At 42.7% G+C, this 22,918-nt stretch overlaps 1 protein-coding gene across 1 annotated transcript in view; it reads left to right on the top strand.

Annotated features, from left to right (window-relative positions):
* Positions 1 to 17,041: 17,041 nt before the first annotated feature.
* Positions 17,042 to 22,918, top strand: part of Asb4 (ankyrin repeat and SOCS box containing 4) — a 42,945-nt gene continuing 37,068 nt past the window's right edge. The window contains exon 1 of the mRNA XM_057774716.1: positions 17,042 to 17,466. Coding sequence (XP_057630699.1) covers positions 17,268 to 17,466 — 199 coding nt within the window. The 5' untranslated portion in view covers positions 17,042 to 17,267. The remainder of the gene's footprint in view (positions 17,467 to 22,918) is intronic.

Genomic DNA, 22,918 nt, shown 5'->3' with positions numbered 1-22,918 from the left:
CTTGTAGCTTACTGAAATTTGCTTGGTGAGGCTGTCCTTTTAAGTGATAAAATCTCTCAGCTGTCAAACTGTATCAGAGATCTTTGAGAAGGATAAAATTTTACTTCAGTTATTGATTAAAAATGACTGAGAACTTACTTGGTTGGCACCTAGAGCTACTCCTCAGGGTCCTCCATGGTTGCTGAGGATCATATTTGTCTTTTGCTGTTTAACGCAGGGCCTGCCAGGCTCCAGAAGATCCTGTGGGCTAAGAAATCTATAGGAAGACAAGCCTACCTTGACCTAAGCAGCTAGGCTGTTGATTCTAGTGATTCTGTCTACTGTCTGGAAATCTTCAGTTTAGATAAAAGGCAGTTTTTCCCAGTGGTCAGCGTTTGGCAGTTGAAGTGAATCGCGGATGTAGGTTGCTTTGTGCCCACCTGTCTTCTGTCTTCTTTGGAGGAAGTAGAGTATTGCTACTAGGAGCCAACCTGTCTCTTTTTGTTATGAAAAATTTTTAATAACTAAATATTTAAATGCCATAATCCCCAGATCTCTGAGCAGTTGAGTTCTGTTTAGATAAGTTATAACTGCAGCCTAGGGTCCACTTGCAGAGGTAGGCCCAAGCTTGACCGTGTGGACTCTCAACCTAACAGGTAAGATTTATACTTATAAAGGACAGAAGGAAGAAAAATTGCTTGCAATAGAAGGATAATGGCAGAACTGACAATAGTAGAGAACAGCTTAATATATTTTAAAGCAGGGTTGGATTAAATATACTGTATTTTTGTAAGAAACTTGAAAGTACATACCAATTGAAAACGTGAGACTTACAGGTTTTTTAGTCTGGAATGAGATATAATGGATAGTTATAACATTTAACAGTAAATCACATATGTGCACACACATACACACACACATACATTGAACAGGAGTTGGGCAAAGTGGACTTTCCCCTTCTCCTCACATGGCTCAGGGTCTTGTCTACTCTGGACTCACCCAGATTTCTCTAAACTTTTTCCTCCACCACACTTGGGAATAGTCATGTCCTTCCTTTTTGTAAAGTTTTTTTTTTTCTTTTTCCTCTGATAAGCCTTTCTGCCAACGCAGTAATCCAAATCAGACCAGATTAAACCAAATTGGAAAAGGGCCCAGGTTTAATGGATGCCAGCACTCCTGGGCAGCCCTTCAGCCGACCCCCGGCCCCCGGGAGGAAGACCAAGAAACCATGGAGAGCCAAAAGGAGAACCAGAAAAACTAGGTGTTCAGTCTCTGGGGGGCAGTTTAAGTAGCCTGTGGGAGTGGTTGTGACCCTCCCTGGGGAGGGGCTCACCTTTGGCGGGCTTTCTTGGAGGTAGAGTTAGGACTGAGGCAACTCCCAGAGGAAGGATCTTGAAATGGAACTTTCTGCCCAGTATTCCAAAGATGGGTGCCAGGGGCTGGGGTGATGCCCTCAACCAAACACTATTTTTTTTTTTCATTCAGTCAATACTAAGTCATTTTCTTGAGATCAGGGTAGGAGTGACCAATGTATACACAATTTTATTTTGTGAATTTTACAATGGAGAACTTGTTGAGCAGGAAAAGTCACCAGATATGGAAAATGGAGGCTTGGAAAGGAAAAGGGTATGACCAAGATCTGCATGATTTCTTCATGTGGGAGCAGACCACGACAAGCTAAGTATGGGCAAGGTCACCCTAAGGAAGTTCTTTACTTCCAACCATTATCACCTGCTAGAGCAGGACTCAGCCTTCAATAAATTTAATGAGAAGCCTGAGTCTCAGTAGTTTACCCTGAAGCAATATCTGACTGCAGGAAGAACCACAAACTGAGATCACCTGAGCACCACCCAAGAACAGACCATCCAAAAGAAATGCCTAACATTCCAACCACTGTAGATAGGATCACCTGCCAGCACACACTCACCAGGACACCCCTAGACAAATGTCAGCCAATCAGGGGTCCTAAACCTCAGAAACCCTCACCCCCACCTTTACTACCATAAAGCCCTATTCTAACTGAGCTCAGGGCTCTCCGTTTATTCCAATACGTTAGACATGCGGAGAAACTGAGTTTGCAAACTTGCTTAAAATAAAAGCTCTTTTGCTTTTACACACGGGACTTGGTCTCCTTATTGGCTTTTGCGGGGATTTTGCAGATTTGGGCACAACGGTTCACTCAGTGGCCATTTGCTGAATGGAAGAATGGTAACATTTATTACCAACAGAAGCAAATTTCCTGGGCAAACATGACCTAGTCCCTGTAAGCATGGCCTGTGACCACGGGACATGGAGAAGGAGAGAAACAGTGAGAAGAATGAGAAAATGTGTGAGTTCGTCATCTGAAATAGAGCGTTGCTGCTGCTGTTGCTGTTGCTTTAAATATGATTGCACTTTACACTTTAGTGTAGCTGGCATTTCCTGTGTCTGTTTGTTTTGAGACAGGACCTCTGGTCGCCTAGACTGGCCTCCAGACTTGAACTCCTGACTCTTCTGAGATTACTGTGCCTGCCTAGCTTGCTTACTTGGTTAAAAAGTGGTATTGATTTAACATGCCAAACCCATTGCTTACTTGACTCCTATGCTTACTATATTTTCCTTACTATATTTTCCTAAAGAAAAGGACGCAGTCACATGTGGCTAATTATGAGAAATAGTCAGGGCTTTCATTTGGTTCATTGCTCCTCCAAAGCCCTCCGGAGTCTGTGGAAATAAATCCACCGCTATGTAACATGGCTCGCTTGACACACCTCTGATGCTCAGGATGTAGTAAGTTTGGCTTCCCGTTATGTCAGCCTCATCAGATTTATAGATGAAAAACACCTAAATGGTGGATTTCCATATAAAAGAAGAGGGCATTATGATGTATGAATTTTAAAATAGTGGTTTCTGAGAAATTGCACTGTGGTAGTCCTGCCTTCCTGGGGTTTTTCAACAACAGCACTTCAGCTTATATAATTACCACACATGCCTCCAGTACAGAGCCCACAAGGCTCCCAGGTTGGTCACCATGGCAACAGATTCTGAATGAAGTAGCCCATCCAAACACTCTGAACACTCTGCATGGAGCTTCTTCCCGGAAAAAGTTTTATTTATTTATTTATTTATCTATTTATTTATTTATTTATTAGCTCTAACACGTTCTCCCAAATTACAGCTATACAATTTCCGACTATTCTAGTTTTCTTGTAGGCATAACGTAACTACTAAATGCCTGGGCACACACAATTTCTTGAATAACAAAGGAAACAGAATATAAAAATTTAAATAGAGATTGCTTTTTCATCCTGGAACCATTTTGGAAAGAAGAAACCAACCTTTCAGAATCGAAAGCATGCACGGGCAGTCACGGGAGGAAATCGGCTTCTTCGGCCTTTGTGTTGCCAGGAGAACTTTTATGCTTATTGTGAACACTTCTAAAATCCACAGATACAAGCAAAAAGATGTAGTTTTTTAAACATCTTTTTTTAAAAAAAAAAAAATGAGCAAACACTTGTTGCGAGCCCCACATTCATGAACAATTGCGAGACAACCAGTGTTTTCTTTAACCAATAAAGCGGAGACCTCACAGGCCTGCTCCCAGTCTCCCGGCCACCCCCACCCCTCCAGGAGGCCCTTAACCGCTGGCTAAGGCTGAGGCTGCTGCGACAGCCGGTCCTGTTTGCTGTTTGGACAGGCCTGCAGCTGTGAGACTGGATGGAAGGAGAAAGGCTGGCAATGCTGGACCTCACCTAGGAAATAGGACCGCCAAGGCCCTGCTCTGTCTATTAATTCACAGGAAACTGGGGGGGGGGGGGAGGGGAACCTTTCTTCTTTCCTATATTAGGAAAGATCTTTGCAAGTTGTATTGAAAAGTCCCTTTTAACTGCCTGAGTGGCAGTTCCTTTTCAAAATAAGCTAAACTCATAGGGTTATTTATTTTAGAGTCTTCGATTTAACAGATTTTATTCAGTATTTCCATTTTCAGCATTGGTATGATTTTGATTAAGCCCCAGATCATACCTTAGAAACATTCCCTGATATCTCACGACCTAGTGTTTTCTGTGCCCATCCCTTGGACCTCTAGCATCCTGTGACCAAGGAAGGCACATGGTCCCTTCAACTGCTCTGTTTGCTCCACAGAAGTCAGGCCTGGCATTGAGTCAGCTCTAATTTGCCAGAACCCAGGGCCAGAGTGATTGTCCAGCGGTTTTTAATGTTGACTCTCATTTGCAAAAGAATGTGGATGCCTGTTTGTTCTTCTAAATAATGGGAACGAGGAGGAAGATGAACAGGCTTGTTCACATGTCTAATCGCCAATGTATTTAAAAATGAAGTGCACAAACAAGGTCATACTGTACTTCAAACACACTAAACATGAAGCAGTGGTACTTCACTTGGAATATGGAGGCTTCTGATATATTGAATGTACTTAGCTGACTCTACACCCCTCCCTCCCTCCCTCCCTCCCTCCCTCCCTCCCTCCCTCCCTCCCCTCTTTCCTTTCTCCCCTCTTTCCTTCCTTCCTTCCTTCCTTCCTTCCTTCCTTCCTTCCTTCCTTCCTTCCTTCCTTCCTCCCTTCCTTCTTTCTTTTCTTCCTCTTCTTCCACCTCCTCTCTCTCCTCCTCCTTTTTCTTCTTAGACAGGGTCTCTATAAAACTCTAGATGTCTTAGAACTTGCGCTGTAGACCAGGCAGGTCTGAAACCTACAGAAATCTACCAACCTCTGCCTCCCAATGCAGGGATTCCAGGTGTCCACTGCATTCACTAGTTTATACACATAGTTTATACACTAGTTTATATACATCTTAAACTTGTTTGAGAATTAAAAACAAATGTTCACATGTTTGGCTCTTGATTAGTTTGGGATTCTAGCTCACCGTCCTCTTGCCTCAGTTAAGACATATCCTAAACAGAACATTAAGGAGTTCAGGGGACTGTGTGTTAGAAAAAAATAGTGTAGTTGATTGCACTGAGGGCAAGGCTAGTAATAGCTGCTGCTTCTGGAGTACTGGGTTAGGGTTAAAGTTAGGGTTAGTATTCATGTATACCAGGCACAATTGTGGGTATCCTAAGTATGACAACATGGTCTGCTTTATGAGACACATGCTGTTATTATTCACATTTTTAAAGATAAGAAACTGAAGCCATGAAGGCTACACAGCAAGCAGAACTCAAGCCTGCATTCTTGAATACTATAGCATTCTGTCTGTTATCCCAGCAGACTGCATAAGGACTGGAGGATGACTGAAATTAGGAGATGTTTAGCAATCTGTGGATTATCCGCAGGGCTGATGAGGTTTTTATCTGTGCTCATATTATTACTCCACAGAATGCATCAAAGTCAAAATGAAAAGTCCCTTTGTCCTGTGACATATAGAGTCAGGCAGGTACACAGAGCCCTAATTATGTGGTGTCAACATCTTGAAAGTCTTAATTTTTGAATCAGGGACACCCCATTTTCATTTTTCCCCATGTCTCACAATGGTACAACCATGCTGTGTGAGATGATGGACAACTCACAGACGCTCCAAGGGAACGAATTCCGCTTTCCCGCGATTCCTTGGAGCTGCACTGCTAAGAATGTGCAGTTGGCTGGGAGTAGATTTGCATTTTGCTGCAGTGTACTACTTTTCCTCACAGGAGAAAGCAGTCAGCTCTCACTAATAGGGGTCTTAATGGTGCTCTGCCAGAGTCCATGTGCACAGCCTCGAGCCAAAAAGCTCAGGGAGAACTTTGAATTCAACAACAGTGTTAACCACAGAGGGAGCCCCTTGCAGAATGATAAAACATGCTTAATCACAGTTAGGTGTGCAGCTGGCCCCATGCAGCATCTGCAGAAAACTCAGGTCCATGTACAAAACTTTGGTTTTCTCCTCCTGAAAGTTCACGTGTCTAATCCGGCCGTGTTTGCATAGTTTAGGCATGCTACAGCAAAGTCAAGATTTACCAAAACTCATAGAGAAAACAAAACAGACACAGCACAAGAAGCCAGTTTGCTAAGCACCCAGTTTCCTCCTATGATGCTCGAGAAATTTGGTTCCAGGATAAATGCAGGCTCACCAGCGGTGAGTTTCCATGGAGTCGCTTGCTGTGGCAGCTCAGTTTTCTCTGAAGTGAAGGGTAGTGAGCGGAATGATGTCCCCATCAGCACAGCTTTGGGATCAGTGAGCAGCAACTCTGTCGTGGGGGGGAGGAGGTCAGGTTCTCAGAGAAGACAGGGAGTTTTGCACCTCTTTCTCTCAGTCAGAAGGGTCAGAGCTGGCAGACTCAAGGAGAGCTGCCGCGTTACTCTGAATTAATAATGAGGACCAACATCTTCTAGCATTTACTGCACCCCAGACACTCTTGTAAGGGCTTTACACATGTCAACATGTTAATCCTCACAACAGCTCAATGAGGTACATATTATTATGATCCACATTTGAAAGGTGAAGGGGCGGGAAGCTCAGAGAGAGGGTAAGCATTTAAGTCAGGAGAGCAGCTGCCTGGCTGCCGGAGCTACAGGTTTGTCCAGGACAATAACAAGCCCTGATGAGATCCTAGCGGGGCCTGGCTGGGTATGCAGCTGCAGAGCCGGCCTCCTGTTTGTCCTCACAATAAGCCCCATTAATGAGGGGAGCACGATTGGGCTTCCTTGCTCCGGCAACCTGAAAGAGCCTATAGAATACAGATGCTATTGTGAACGCTTTTGTAATCTGGAGCCCCCTCCCTCTTCTTAAAAAAAATAAATAGAATAATCAACTTCTTAATGTATCCATAGGGAATTCAGGGAAGGGATGAAGAAGCCGCTTCTGTTTTTGAGGCATTTGCAGTCATTGTTGGTGAGGCAGAGCCAACAGATGGGGAACAATGGGGAGAGACTCAAGGCCTGGTGTAGGCAAACAGCACTGCAGTCTGCCTGTGAATGGTGTGCGAAACAGAGCAAGGCAGGCACTGGGGCTGGAAGGGGGATGGAAAAGAGAAAGAGGACGGTGCTGATGCCTCTCCTAAGCCTCAGACCTTACTTTCCTGAGCTGAAAATGAAGACATAAATTATCTTCAAGACATTTTCCAGCTTTCACATACAAACGAGTCTGGATCTTTTATGCAAGTAAGATTTTTGCGTGTGGTATTTATTACAAGTCAGTACCCTGCTAACCGATACGCCCAGACCCGCAGCTCATATGTCACCACTACAGTTTCTCTGTGAGCTCCCAAGTGCACACAAACGCCAGTCTTCCTGTTTAGTTTGCTTGGCAGCTAATCTAATAATGATGCTGGTAACATTATGCGTTCACTGTCTCTTACTTATTTGCATTTCCTTTTCTGTGTCTAAATATGAAATTATAGTATCCATGAGCTACAGAACTTAATAACTTGACTGATTTGATTTTTCAAAGAAATAAGTTTACCAAATGGAATACTTAGACATCTTGCTTGTTATCAGTTAATATTTTTCTCATCTTTATCCTTGTATGTGTTTTAAACATTTATTTATTATTTGTTTGCTTGTTTAGTTTTTTTTTCTTTCTTTTTTCTGTTTGGATTTTCAAGACAGGTTTTCTCTGTAGCTTTGGAGTCTGTCCTGGAACTAGCTCTTGTAGACCAGGTAGGCCTCGAACTCACAGAAATCCACCTGCCCCTGTCTTCTGAGTGCATTAAAGGCGTGCATTACCACTATCCGGCTTCTTATTTAGTTTTTAAGACAAGGTCTCACTATGTAGCCAGGTTTATCTTGAGGTAGTCTAGCCTGACTTTGCACTCTATTGGTCCCTTCTGTCTGAGCCTCCCCAATGCTGGAATATTCAAATACACAGGACTCCATCCACTATCACACATGGCTGTTGCTTAGACACTTCAACTTATTCTAAATACTGCTTATGCCTGCTGAGCTGAGTGTAAAACTGATGGGAATGAAACAAATTCTTAAAAATTGGTTTTTGTGTCATTAGGGGCACCGTGTTTTCAATAGTAAAATGTTTTGTATGCCAAAGGCATAAGCCTAGTATTAAAAAACAAACAAACAAACAAACTGCAGGAAGTTTGCGGTCACTCGCTGAATTACAGAATAATAAAGGAAGTGGGGTTCAGAAGGTACTTCTGGGGATGATTCTGAGATCGGCTTTCTGCAACATGGACTGCTCCCCAATAGAGGAAGTGGGGTTCGGAAGGTACTTCTGGGGATGATTCTGAGATCGGCTTTCTGCAACATGGACTGCTCCCCAGTAGAGGAAGTGGGGCTCGGAAGGTACTTCTGGGGATGATTCTGAGGTTGGCTCTCTGCAACATGGACTATTCCACAGTAGAGCTTTTATAATACTCTTCAGAGCTCCTGTGGTTTCCAGATCAGCATCACTGACACTTAGCAAGTTCTAGGTACCAAACTATCAACCTGGTGAGCTATTGTAACAGTGCCTTCAAATATTGGTTCTAAAGCACCTCAACACTTGAGAGTTAATGCTGTCATGTGGACTGTCAACAGGACAGTGTGTGGTTGTGCATCATAAGCAGTGACTCATTGCCCACACAGTCCCTGGCTGTGCCCACCGGAAACAGAAACGATGCATGAAGGCACAGCATGCACTCCGTGTGGCATTTCCCTGATGCGAGCTGTTCACAGCAGGACTAAAATTCTACTGGAGTATTTATAAATCCAAGTTGTGTTCCCAGTCCTATCTTCTATCGCTCCTGTAGAGAGCTAATTCTTTTCTGGCATAGGGGGCTACATGCTTCCCCCGGTCTTCTCTCCTTGTGTTTAACCATCATGGCATCTTCGTGAAGGCTAGAAAGAAAGTGTCTTGGAGGGGGCTTGTGTCTCTAGAAACAAAGACATCAGCTCCTCTAGCCTCTTAGCTTCTATTTATCAAATCCCTATCTCAAATACCATTTCTTCAGTAAAGTCTTTCTTGAGCCATCAAACAAGGTGATACAACTTCTCACTTTTATAATGCCTCATCTCTCCAACTCCGGTGTGGATTTCTGTAGATCAGACTTGTGTTGTATGAGTGAGTGCTGTGCCTTCTCTTATCTACCAATAAGTGTTGGGGTTTGGACTGCATCTTTCTTACTATCGTTAGGCTTCTGCCTTTTTGATCCCAGTAACACCCAGTACTAACTTAGCCAGTAGCTGTTGAATTATGGTGTGCGGAGGCAGGGCTTCCAACCGAGCCAGAAACCCATCAGATAGCTTTCAGCAAGGCCATTTACTGTACAGAAGCATACGCTTGGTGTTTGTTGCTAAGAACGCCTGTGCAGGTGGCTGTCATGCGTTCTTCTAACATTTATAGAATACTCGTAGTTGGGTATAAGGAAGAAACCCACCCGGAACGAATGGAGAAATGCAAAGATGTCCTGGAGAACAGGGCCAGCTCTTTTTTTTTTTTTTTTTTTTTTATCCTGGAGCTATCGAGGGTCAGCTTTAGACATTAAAAAGGGACAGGACAGGGAAAGGAGGACAAATTTTTGATTTCATAATCTTGCCTGGGGCCTTGACGGCCAGAAGCTGTTGTTTTAACTCCATCTGTGGCTTCATGTCGTTTCAGAAGGGACTCGGGAAATCTCACTCTAGTGTTATGGGGAATATTATCAACCTAAAAGGACAATTCTGGGCATAAGAAACAAGCTTGTCTTGCTTCCCGAGAGCCCTAACCAGACTTATAAGGCCGTGAGTCTGGAAACTACTGAAGACATTAGACATTAGAAGAAAACACACCCGATTCATTTGCAGCTCAGTTCTTCACACAAGCTCAGCAGGACAAAGAGCAAACTGACAGTTACTGTTCCCCTGGTATTTTACAGATTTGCTAGATGCACACCTTGAAATGATTATTTATTACATAAATCTATGACAGAGTTTCAGCAGAGAAATTCATTGAAGGAAAATTTGATCAGCAAAGAAATAGTTCATATGGATTTTTAAAATTTTTAAGTGCATTTGTGATTTAATCTAGACTTCTTTTTTTATTTTTTAAATTTTTTCTGCACTGGCTCTTTCTTTTTCTTTTTAACCTCCTTTTTGAGCTACAGCCGCTGGTCTTCCCAGGTTCGTTTTTCAAGGAATACTGCCATCATGAGGTCTCGTGCGACAAGACAGCTCAGATTCTGATTCCCTCCAGAATACTCTTTGTGGCTTTGAGAAGGGCTTTGCTGCTCGAGGTTGTATATGTGGATCCCTTTCCAAAAGATGAATCCTTCAAATACTTGCCAAAGGCTGAACTCTGGTCCAGATTTTGACTCAGTTATCTAGTTACTATATCAATCCTAACATGCAGAACAACCAGTCTTTGGCCACCTCACAAACTTGCTAAGCTCCCAGGTTCCCCACTTAAAGTCAGCAGAATGCGTTTGCCCGCCACTTTCATGGAGCTGCCGACTTTTTTTTCATGACGCAGAGGCAGGCAGAGAGAACAAAGCAAGAACTCTTAGAGGGAGTTATTATGGTGCTGAAAACTCCCAAACAAGTGAAATTGGACTCCACTTGGTAATTAACATGTTCGAATAAACAAGCAAATGATGTGGGTTCTGTATTTTCTTAACAGAGAAGAACTGACAGGCCGTTTTTCAGCTCCAATTCATCTGTTCCATAGCAAGAAAATCTGTATACAGACAGAAAAATATGAATCTCTTCTCCCCACTGGTCCCCCAGCCCTGCAGTTATATTTGCATGAGCCAACCCCCTGCCAACAAATCTCTCTTCAGGAATGCGGATTTTATTTTATATTCAGGGAAATATGTTAAGTATTATTCCAAAATGTAAAATCAAATCGATGGATCTTTGCAAACATCTTCTAAGCTTATGTGAAATCTGGGGTTAAAGGGCGTCCTGGAATCTTGGGAAAGACAGTTTAGAAACCTCCCCGTTTTCTTTACCGCATGAGAAGGGAGCGCAGTTTTCTCCCCTAACTATACTTTGGCCTCAAATTTTTGTCAAAAGTAAAGAAAGAATGAAAATTCTGCCTGGAATACAGCTGTGGGGTCAATGTTTGGATTGAGACGGAATTATGGCGAATTATTCCCATGGGTTGATTTTGTGAAGTGTGTGCTGGCGTGAGGGTGGAAAAACAAGCGAGCGCTGGTGTTTAAACAAGGCTGGAAGGGCAGTTGCTAGGAGACCCCCGCACACAGCTGATGCCCCCACTGCCGGCTCGGGCTTTGTCTCACGAACCCGGCCTTTTGTAGTCAGAGGACATTAAATGTATAGTCTGTCAAAATTTAGGTGGAGGAAAAATTCAGGTGGACCAGTGCTTGGTTATTGCTTGTGTCAATCTAGCTATTCTGACGTCCATCACCCATGAAAGATGGGCTTTGAAAGGGAAAATGTAGCATTGTGCCAGGAACCAAGGGCCTCCGGAAACGCTCAAGGGAATTAGTTACAAATGCAGTTTGAATACTCTTCTATGAAAGGCAGATGGTCTGCAAACCAGTTCCGAGAAGCAGCTAAGCAGCTAAGTGATCACTTCAGGATTCCGAAGAGGGAACCGCCAGTCCACAAACAGAGTTCTAAGAGGAGAGGCGCGAGCGGGACTTTAGATCCTGCCGTTTACAAAACAACCATCTCAGTCATTTGTGGGAACCGTTTAATAGACTTTTATGAGAAACACACAGCCTTCCAGTTTGTAATTTAGACCCTAGAGATGCACCGAACTTGAGAGCTAGAGGTGGCTTAGAAGTTCTTCTAGCGCCCCCAACTGGCAGAAGGCGGTACCTGACGCAGCTGGTGGACAAGCGCGGTCTGTAAAGGAGCTGCCTTGTGGAAGGTTTTCAGAAACGCAGGCAAGGCCTCTCGCCTTTGTAAAGTAATACCAACCTTTGCCAATGCTCAAAATAGTATATCCAGGGAGGAGAAAGCATTTTAAAGCATAGCAAAGAGTAAAATTTTGAATTTCGTGTTTTGAATATTTCAAGTACATGAGCCAGGGTCATTGTCTGGGCCCCCACTCTGACCAGCATCTCTTTCTCAGGAGAGTCAATGCTGTTGTGTGAGCTTGGGGACAGGGACAGTCTTTTGTAGTGCTTGTCCGTGTACAAAATCCCCGCTGTGCATGGAGTCATTTGTTTATTACAAGTGTAGGAATTATTCCTATGAGCTGCTGTGTTGGGTGGGAGAAACTGGTAAGTGCTGTTACAAAGTTTAGTTGCAACTCTACCAGTCGGCCTCCAGTTCCGGGAATGTCATCTTTGGCCAGTGACCTCCCAGAATAACCAATTGAAATCCCAAAATAGTTTGAAATTTAGGTATTGTTTGTTTATTTTTATATTTAATGTGGGTGATGGATGGGGAGAGGGCTCTTCTGTACTTTATTGCTTCTCTATGGAAAGAGAAAATCCATCACTATTTCCTAAACTGGAGAGGCTAGTGTGCATTAAGTCTGTGACACAGGAACTTTCGAGGTGTTGGTCCAGGCAGCCTGGTGAGAACTGAGCTTGGGTTCGAGAAATAGAAGAGAGGAAACAAAACACGTGCCTCTCAGCCGCACTCCTATCTTTTACTGCAGAAAGACATCTTTGGAGACATGGAGATTGTCCATCATCTTGTCCAGATCTTAGGGGCTCAGAATCTGTTGATTTGACCCAGAAAGTTCTGTCCCCTAAAGAGCCGACAAGACTCACTCTCTCACTCCATTTTCCTTCATTCTAGGAGAAGCTAACTGCCATGTTAGGAGGATTTCAGATAGGCTCCTGGGGAGACTGTGGACAGAAACCAACTCTAAGTTGTTAGTTAACTGACCGAGTCAGTTTGAGAAGCTACTAGCTAACCCCTAGCCTGCAATCTTTCACCTGCGGGCTCAGACAGCACAGAGCCACGACAAGCCTTGCCATGCAAGATTATAAATGATTACAAAGTTGTTTCAAACCAACACATTTTTGGACTGTTTGTTAGCTAGGAAAAAAATAACAACCGTGAGCCTGCAATTCCTTTGCCGCTTGCCCTTGCAAATTCCATATAACTGGTTGGTCCTTAGTTTTCCTGATTTCTGCACTGTATTGTATTAATGACAATAATTTCAATTACAGTACTAAACCACTTGTCTGTTGATATAGAAAACTTTGGATTTGATCTCTGCTGAAACCCATCCTACAACTGGAATTTTCCACTGCGTTTGTCAGTGTTAACTGTTAGTTCAAGTAAACCTTCAGCTAGAAGCACATCAGTACAAAGATTTAATCTGAAACATATATGAAACAATGACAGACAAAACAATGCAGTGTGTCCTGAGAGATTACACAGCAGCCCGTTAAGTATTACAGATAAGAATGGGATTATCAGGCAATCTCAGAAAGCATGTCGGTGAGCCCATAGCAAGGGTCCCCTGATTTATCGACTGGAAAGTCAGAGAGGCCCAGGGAATTCTCTTTTCACAGGAATTCTAGCTTTGGAAAATATGTTTTAGGAGTCTGGCGTCTTATTTCTTCCCTGTAGTTACACTTAACAATTGCAGCCTACTAGCGTTTTAAATCCATGTTTTAAGAGGTCACAATAAACCAAGGGGCCATTTGTGTTCCAAAGATGACACACAGTGGGTAGCTTGTGTTATATACAGTCATTGAAAAAACAAGCAACCAGGCTTTTGTGCCTGCTTCTTCAGCACCCCAGGGAGTGAGAGGGGCTCCTTGGGTCCACTTGCTTAAACATTATTGATAAGTTGGAGTTCTTTCCACCATCAAGACCACAGGACACTATCCGAGGCATGTTATAAAACATTAACAAAAAATACATTGTCTGTGAGTTTTCATTTTCAGAGCCAAAGAGAGGGGGGTTTCTGACAGGCCAGAGTAGATGCCGTAAAACCGGCCATTTTACAGGGTGGCCTCCTGTCACCGAAGGGATGGGTGGCTGTTTGGAGCTAAGTCTAGATGATAACAACAGGACTTATGTCTTTCTTTCTCTTTCTTTCTTTCTTTCTTTCTTTCTTTCTTTCTTTCTTTCTTTCTTTCTTTCTTTCATCAGTCACAATATTTCAGATATGTTACAATGACTTAGATGGGTAATTTAATTAAATTATTTGTTTTTTTAATTCAAATAATCTCTAAATTTTATTCTTTGGTTTTTGGAGAAACCGGCCAATAATTTGCTTTTAGCAGTACGGTAGAAATAATTTTCTTAATTTTGTGTATTTCTTTACATGAACTTTGCTTTCTCAAAATAATTCACAAAGACACACTCAGTTTGTACAGCTATGAAACTGAACTTTGAAAAAGACAAATGTTACAAATCGGGTATTAAGAGAACAAGGGTTTGGAGAGCAGGCCATTTGTTGTTCAGGTGGCCTCGCATGCATGAGGCTGTGCATTCTGTCCTCAGCACCAGACCAAACTGAGAAAAGACAGGGGCCACAGCAGCAGAAGCAATAAGAAAACAACTTTTTTTGGAGTTATTTTACCAAAGGAACTTGCATTTTTTTTTTTTTTTAAGTCAAACAAGAACTGGGGGCGGGGGAAGGATGTCAAATGGTAGACTTTCTTCTACAATGCGGTGCTAATCCTGCTATCTTTGGAGGGAGATCAATGGGCTAGTTAACCCCGAGAGAAAAAGCAGAAGTTACAGAGGAATTAACAGTCTCAGTTTGGAGTCTTGCTGGATTACGAGCAGAGATACCAGTTGATCCAGGGGATAATGACCCTGTTCTCATTCCTGCTCACATTCCTCAGTGTTCTAGCCTCGTTCTTCGTGATCCCCGGATATGGGCTGGGGATGAGAAGTTGCAGAAGCGACAGTGTTTCTGGATAAAAGCCACACAACTTCTGAATTGGTTGTAGCCATGTGGCTACCATGGATAAGGACCTCATAACTAGAGGCAAATACTGGAAACACATATTCTATGACCAGAGGAAGCTATAACGGGAATAAAACCAAATAAGACCCAGTTAACGGGAGACCCTGTATAGAGTTCAGGAATGAGGGCCCGGAAGACAATGAGCCCATTCAGGCCTCCTTTACTTCCCAGCCTCACAAGGGTCTGGTCCTACTGGTAATTTACGGCATAGCTTCTATGCTAATGTCTATGCTAGGTGTTAAATGTTGGTGTTTTAAATACTGTTTCTGCACTTATCACTTCTTCCTGGAAGTCCCTTTCCAGGGAAAGTCAGAACTCTTAAAGACATAGTTAATTCCTAGGGTAGTGACTACTCATCTAAAGAGGCTGCTACATATCTGGCTCAGATTGACCATATTTTGTCTGAAATAAAATTAAATCGCCCTTTATTTTACTGCCAAGTAAAATGGGGGATAATGGTGAGAGGGTATCAGATCTATTTAACTGTCACGAGCCAGGGATTCTGTATAAAATTTTAAAAGTTTGCAACTTTGTGGAAAAAAAAAATCCATTGGGCAGGCAGCGGAGAATCATAGGCCACAGCACCACCCAGGCCATTAGCACACGAGAGTCTACTGCAGTGGTGACTTTTGTCTGTTTCTCTCATGACTGTATTTCCAGTGCCCTGGATAAGTCACTGCTGTACAGTAGCACTCAGTAGGCGTTTGCTGAAGAAATGCTAGGTTCAGGCAGCTCCTCCATAAGAGTCTCAATGTAAGCTCATCAGAAGCAGAAAGTGATGTTCCCGGTCCCCTGGGGACTAAACCCAAGGCTGAGCAAGTCCTTCCAGTCTCTCGCTCCTGCCCCCTCCAGTTTCCGGGTCTCCTGCTCTCAAACACAGGTTTGCTGCTGTCATCACTTGAAAACACACAGCAAAAGCTTAAATTAACAAACTTTTAAAAATTTAAATAAAAGTAAAAACTATGTAAAACTAATGGACAGTGTTAGAAGTCATGGCAATGGGTATAGCTGGTGTGAGTGTTCTGACTTCAGGAGGGGGTGATGGGGATTTCTGGTGAACTTGGCTTGTTCTGTGGTGGCTCTGGGTATTGAATGCACAAGTCATTATGATTTGATAAGCTGTGTGCTCAGGACTGGGCAGTTTTGCGTATTTATGTTACATATGGGCACGTTGAGTGAAAAGGTATGCTGATTGACAACCATGTTCATAGACTTCTGCACCATTAGAAAATGTAAAAAGTTCACATTGCTATTTTTTTTCTGCAAAGATTTTCTGAATCCATTCACAATATATAAATTACAGCTAATTTTTAGTATAGTTAGAACTTGCTATTAGTTCTCTAATTTTGATGATGATCAGTCAATCAAATTAAATATCTTTCCCTTCAACTTTTTCTGTTGAAAAACTAACACAGAGGAGCTGAAAAAACAAAACAATTAAATCTACCAGATAACTACACAGTGTTCATTTCCCATCTTCTTACTTTGTGCTCATTTGGCTCCTGTGTTCTTCCTGTCTCTTGATCTAGCTCCTTTTTCTGTGTCTGAACTGTTTTAAAACAAAAGTTTTAGAGGTATTGAATGTTGTTAGCTTAGTAGAAAAAAAGACTGTGTGAGACACCCTGGGTTTGATCCCCAGCAGCACACACACATACACACACACACACACAAAGGAGGATGTGTTGGACAGTGTCAATTGATTATGCATTGTGTTATTTGAGCACCAACACTATTTTTTTTCACACAATCTGCATACCTGATTCACACATTTTCAAATCCACCATCTCGCATTAAAAAGTAGCATCAAGTCTGTATTTGTATTTGTAATTTGTCTAAATAAACACAGCTTTTCCTCACTGGCTTGAGAAATAAAAAATCAGCATTCAGTGAAGCTCGCTCACTTGTTGCGTTTGTTTGTCCTGTTTCTTCAGCTTCTTTTCCCCTAAAATGTTGACCCTCCCCCACTCCCTTCAGCAGCCTGCCCTGCTTTTTCATAATATTGAAATTTTTCAACTCTAGGTTACTGGCAACCCTTCTGTTTGTTTTTAGATGTGCATAATTCGGCTCAATTTTACAGGCTCATTTCACAAAATCATTAAAGGTTTTCAGGAGCACGTGTATCAACAACTGAACCAAATCCTCATTTGGGTCTATTAGTTAGTCAGAATAAGACACCAGCGCTCCAGCCAGGCACCAGATGTTGTTGTTGAGGGGGAAACATAAAGAGCTTTAAGAGCTTTTTAAATCTTACACTTTCACTTTGGTCTTATAAGAACTAATCGTGACAACTCATGCCGGCAAATGTGTCACAGGAGCCTTCCCTCACATCGACACCACGCACTGCGGAAGGGACTTGCTTACGCATCTGCAGTTCAAACGACCTGAAAACTCACTGACAGCCTGGGAGGATATTTTGAAGTTTGAAATGATCCCTATATAAATAGAACGGATCAGCATAACTTTGGGATAAAATTAGCCGGCAGTTTGTGGACTCTGCAGGCTTGCCTGTGTGCTGGGTGCTGCTCTCCTGGTAAATCTCGGCTCAGCTTCCACATGGCGCAGAGGACGGACGGCATCATCACCCCTACCAGCAAAGCTGGAGCTGCCAAGTTAGTTAAGAAAAATTTCTTGGAGGCAATAAAGTCAAATGACTTCAGAAAACTGGAGACTATTTTAATCCAGAGGCAATTAGATGTGGACACAGTGTTTGAAGTTGAAGATGAGAATATGATTTTGGCATCTTACAAACAAGGTAAAAATTGTAGAGGTGTAATTGTGAAATTGTTATAAAATGGATTTTTAGGTCAGTAGGTCAGTTTTTGTCTTCAAAGCATTTGTTCTTAATATTAGTGCCTGTTTAGACATTATTTCTAATTTTTATCTTTCCTTCCTTTTAAAACTAGAATGCATTTGGGCTGTTTTATATATTATATACACATTTCTGTCTGTGCACATTTCTGTTGACTGCTCTTTTCCATTCTCGTGCCTGGAATTTGGGACCCTGGGTGGCTGCATTTGTCATGCACGGCGTGTTAGGTCTTCTCTTGTGACTGTAGTGGTATAGAATAAAGAAAACACCTCTGGCTCTCGTTAAAGACTGCTGAGGTCTACGCTGACAATGTGGCTGCAGGGGGTCAGGCTGCTGAGTCTTTGCTAACAGTCAGTTACAGATACACCATCTCTATGTCCGTGTGAACGAGAACGGGGAATTCTTTTCCACCTAGAGAGTTAATGAATGGAGAAAGCCGGGCCATAGGCACCTTCATGGTCTGTGTCATTTTTATGGGTTTCAGTGCAGAAACAAACGCTGAAGTCAAAATATCACAAAGTTAACTTTTATTTTTCCTTTCTGCTGTACTACAATAATAGTTCAAAAATTTTCAAGGGCTTAGTTCAGAATCTCTGCTTTGTACATAAAGAAAAAATAGGAAAATGACAATTAGAACAGAAAAATTTTTATTAAGGTTTCTTTTTACTTTCTGGAATTCCTGCTTAATAAATAAGAAATAGATTAACAAACTCATTCTGATTTCTCAAATCAACTAGCTAATTGGAAAACTTACGTAGTTAGGCCATCTGGTGAGCAAAGAAATAATCTGCTCACCCTCATTTTTGCCTAAGAAAATAGGTGGGAAAATCTTTGGAATGAGGGTGGGGATATATGTTTATGCCCAATATAGATCTGTTTTCTATTCATATACAATCATTAGAGGCACCAATTTCCAGATACAAATGCTAGTAGCATTTATTTCTATCTAATTCTCTGCAATTCTGGAGGAAGCATAAAATAGTTGAGACCAGTTGCTGCATTTTTGATTTGTGCTTCATGATTAATTGTCATTGATGTTTTGTCTGAAAAATGAAGGCGTCTAATTTTCTTTTGTGCAAAGTTGAAGGGATTCTGTTGAAGGAAAAAATTATATGCTACATAATTAGATGGCTTGTGTCTTGTGACTTTATTTAATGATACTATCTAAATGATAAGTACATTTGAAGAGATTTTAAAAAGTCTATGTGTGCCACACAGAGTAAGACCCAGATTCGAGCCAGGGGATAATCTCCTTGACACTGAGCTGCATAGACCACCTTCTCTTATTTCCAGAGTAGGTAAACCTGCAGACAGTCCAAGGACTCACAAGTTCTGAGAAGGGAACTTGGAGGTGTGTGCTCTTGGCCAGCAGACATGGATTCTGTCATTTCTCACGGTGTCATAGCCCCCAGATGGGAAGAAACTGTGTTTCCATTGTCAAAATGAGCGAATTCCTGTGGTTCTTATGGAGTTAACTTTTTATTGATGGTAATGACTGCTTTTCTAGCATTTGGGCTATGGGATGTGGCTTTCAATCAGGGGCAGAAATTTAAACTGTCCCCCAAAGAAAAGAGGGAGTCCCAGTCTTACAGAGAGAGGTGTCTGTCAGAAATTATACCTTTGGGACCGTCCATGAAAGCAGCGTGCATGTGGGCACACAGTGTGTATAGAAATAACTTTACTCTCTGTTTATCATGAAGATGCAAGGCTCTACCTCCAGTCATATGCCTTAGGGTAAAATCCCCACTTTCTCCAAAGTTATTGGGAACTTATTTTAGTTGCTGCCAGGCTTCAAGCCAGCCCTTTCACTCCTAAGGGCAGGCATGGAAGCAGTAAATAGAACCCTAGCTGCTGGCCCAGTAAAGTGGGCCTAAGTGCTGATATCAATGTCTCACCTCACAAAGGAATTCTCAGAACAGGGAGGACTGGGCGGTCTACAACTGGGTAGTTAATTATTCAGTCAGCCCCTTCTGGGGTTTGTCTAAAGGACGTGAACCACCTCTGTGCAGCTTTGAAAGATGTGTGGCTGGGTTACTGTTTCTGATACTTTTTTTTTCATTAAGTAAAAGCAGACTTTTAGGACATTGAAAGGCTACATGTTATTCTTTGATTTTTTTTTAAGTACAAGCGAAGGCTGTACTCCTAAAAGTGAAAGAGAAAAGTTCACAAGACCCCCCTGTGAGTTTGATTCGTTTTTATAAAAGAGGGGAGAAGCCTGGTCACTCACACCCACTCTCAGAAAGGGGACATAGTGGTTTATTCTCCAAGAGTGGGTACCTCCTGCTCAGGTATCTTCGCAGAATAAACGAAGCAACATGAAATATGGCTGACAGATATGGTCACCTTTAAACTTTCCTACACAGCTGAGAAAATGATTACTCAACAGTTGATTATCGTCAGGGAGTTAGCTGGTCTGCAATTAACCTTTAGGTAATCTTAGTTTCCTTTAAATCATGTTATATTCTTTTCCATGGGATTTCAAAAAGTGGTTGAATTTGTTCCTAAATACAGCATGTGCCGTCTAACGTCGAGGTCACTGTGTGAGTGCTGGACGCAGAATTCAAAACGCCACTGTCAAAAAAATGGACGTAGAATGTAAATGTCCCCAAACTCTAGGCTAAAGTGGATTAAGTATGCCAGTCATTAAAAAATGACCCCCTAAGAGACTGTGGATTTTGCAAGGATCTGGAAACTGGAGGTATTGGGTCAGAGGGCTCTTTTCTTCTTGAAAAAGTTTCACCAGTGAAGGTCACACTTAATTCAGTGCTCACAGCAACTCTCCGTCTGTGCTGGGGTTTACCTTAGTACTCATTCTTCAAGTCAGAGCTCACTCTCTCCCCAGCACCCTGCCGTCCTCAGCTTTACCATGGAATCTTCAGAGAAAAATCCCAGTTTGCTCACTTAAAAAGTCCACTCTTCTCGCTTTGGAAAGCCAACAATGAAAATGGGCTGGCCTGCCTTTGGGAAAACTCCCAGGGAAGAACAGGGAGAGACGGGCAGTTTTGAGAACCCCCCCCCCAAAAAAAAAAGAAAAATAGAATACACTGGACCAGGACCATCATTTCACTGTGAAGCATTCATTTACTATGTGACTGTGTGAGTGTGAACCACAACGTGTTGTGGAGGTGAGAAGACACACGGACGTCACCACGTGAGGAGTTGTGAGGTTCACACTCAGGTGCTCAAGCCTGACAAGGAGCCCTAGCTTAGCCACCTCGATGGCCCCAGCCCCAGGTCATCCTTTTAAAATACAATGACACGAAGACATCATGAATACCCAGTGAATTTTTAACTACTGCATGCAACTAGCAGGCTGATCTTTAAGGGCTGTCCTGACATAGTTTATTCTGAGACAAGTCAAAAACTCTGAGAGGTCGGTAAGGTCTCACCTCATCACGCTGGTTCCCACTGTTAGCCTCTCCACCAGCGCCATGGACGGATGTCAAAACGGCTGTTTTTCAAGCTTTTCCCTGCTATACACTCTGGTTCTTCTGCATGCTGCAGTTGTGTGCTTCGGCTTCCTACTGAGACATACGGGATAACAAATCTCTGGTAGGGAATTCCCTAGTCAGCAAGGCTAATGAACACCCTTTATTAATCCGTGTAACAATGCACTTTAAGTGCTTTGTTTATGACCCATAGCTTCTTCCGGTGCCTGGCATGGTAATCATATTTTTAATTAAAATAACCAATGAATTTGTTTTCACTTGAAAAGTTCCTGGCAGGCATTCTATCTAGTTTCTTAAGTAGCAGCTGATGTCCAAAGTCATCGTGGGAACTTCTTATTGTTAACAAATGATCTCCTTCTCACCTCTTTTTCTCCTGTTTTTTAGAAAGTTAACTTTCCTATTTTTCTGTTACGGCCCAGGGGGCTTCCTCTTTCCTAGTTGCTAGAAAAGTTTCTCTCTTTAAAACTTTGTGTTCCGAGTTTGATTGCCTCTCCCATTCTCTAGGGAGTCTCTGAGAGTTATCCCGAGAACATTAGCTAGCAAAATAGCAGCCTGGAATTGCGCTTGGGTCTATATTCCTTCAGGGCTGAGTAAACACGAGGACACGGTCAGAGCAGATGTCTGTAATTCAGCCGCGGCAGTGTGTGCGAGCTTGGTGGCAGCCAGAGGCTTCTCCAGCATGGGGCTGGTTTTCCGTTGATAACATTAGCGCTGATAACTGTTGCAGAGCCTGGACCCAGCTTTAGTTTAACCAGAGATGCGTGTCCTCTCCAAGTGAGCCGAAACTATGCCCTTTTTCTAAAGTGGGTTCTAGACCTTCCTTCCTCACCAAGTTTCTTGAGTGAGGGGCTTTCTGCCTAGCTTTGTGCACCTATCACTTCAGCTTCAGGTTTAAATGAATCACTCAGAAGTGCACATGAGGGTTAGGTCTGCATATTTTTGTAAGTGTCAAACTTCTAAAATTTCTTTAGAATTTTATGTGTGTCGGGAGAACTGAAGATCAGAGGCAGTTTCCGACAGATTTTGATGGGGAGGGGAGATTGGAGTTTGAGAGTTAAAAGAGATTTTTTTTGTTACATTTTAAACTTGTTTCTTCCTTACAGGTGTGATATATATATATATATTATATACATATATGATATGCAACCAACTATATTTCCTTCTGTCCCCACCCCATTTTGTTTCCCTGGACAATGTCATTTCCACATCGTTAAGTCTGCACACATATGTCCATATACTACATGACATCCAGGGAACACGAGGAGAGAGTATGTCCTTTCTGAGACTGGCTTACTGTGAATATTTCCAGTCTTATCTATTTTCTGCAAACAGTATAACTTTATTCGCTTTTATGGCTTAAAGAAAGCTCCATGGCATCTACAAAAAAAGAACACATTTTCCTCACCAACTCTCCTGTGTTTGGCACAAGCCAGCGCATCTTTGCGACGCTTGCCCTATGGATCCCAGCACCATGTGCTACTCCTGAACTACGGAGCCAGTGCAGGTGCCGAGCAGCAGACTCAGAGAGCGTGGCCCCTGCCACCGGTGGCTGTACGAACACGGAGTGTTCCGCCATTCTGTCTCTACCCACACTAAGTATCCTGCGTGCAGGCTCTGCCAGGACTCTGGCATGTGAGGCACTGCAGACGGACTGTGTAAGCAGATGGCTTATCACGGAGTGAGGAAGGGGAGCAGCGGCACTGAATGCTACAGGTCGCTGTGTGAATGGCTTGTACTGAGGGTTCAGAGTGCAGTCTGTGTAGGGAAGGGCCTTGTTCCTGTCTCAGCCCCTTTGCAGGTGAACCCTTTGCTGAAGTCTAGCATTTCTGAACAGGTACCTATGCCTACGACTTGTACACAAGGGAATATGAGTGATTTTCCCCAGAGGGAGGCAGCAACTTCTCCACACACTTCCCCCAAGGGCTTAGTCTTCCTCTTCTTCTTCC

The sequence above is a fragment of the Chionomys nivalis genome, chromosome 1 (genome assembly GCF_950005125.1).
Source record: "Chionomys nivalis chromosome 1, mChiNiv1.1, whole genome shotgun sequence".
Lineage (NCBI taxonomy): Eukaryota > Metazoa > Chordata > Mammalia > Rodentia > Cricetidae > Chionomys > Chionomys nivalis.
The sequence above is the reverse complement of the archived record's forward strand: the minus strand, read 5'-3'. Positions and strand labels throughout refer to the sequence as shown.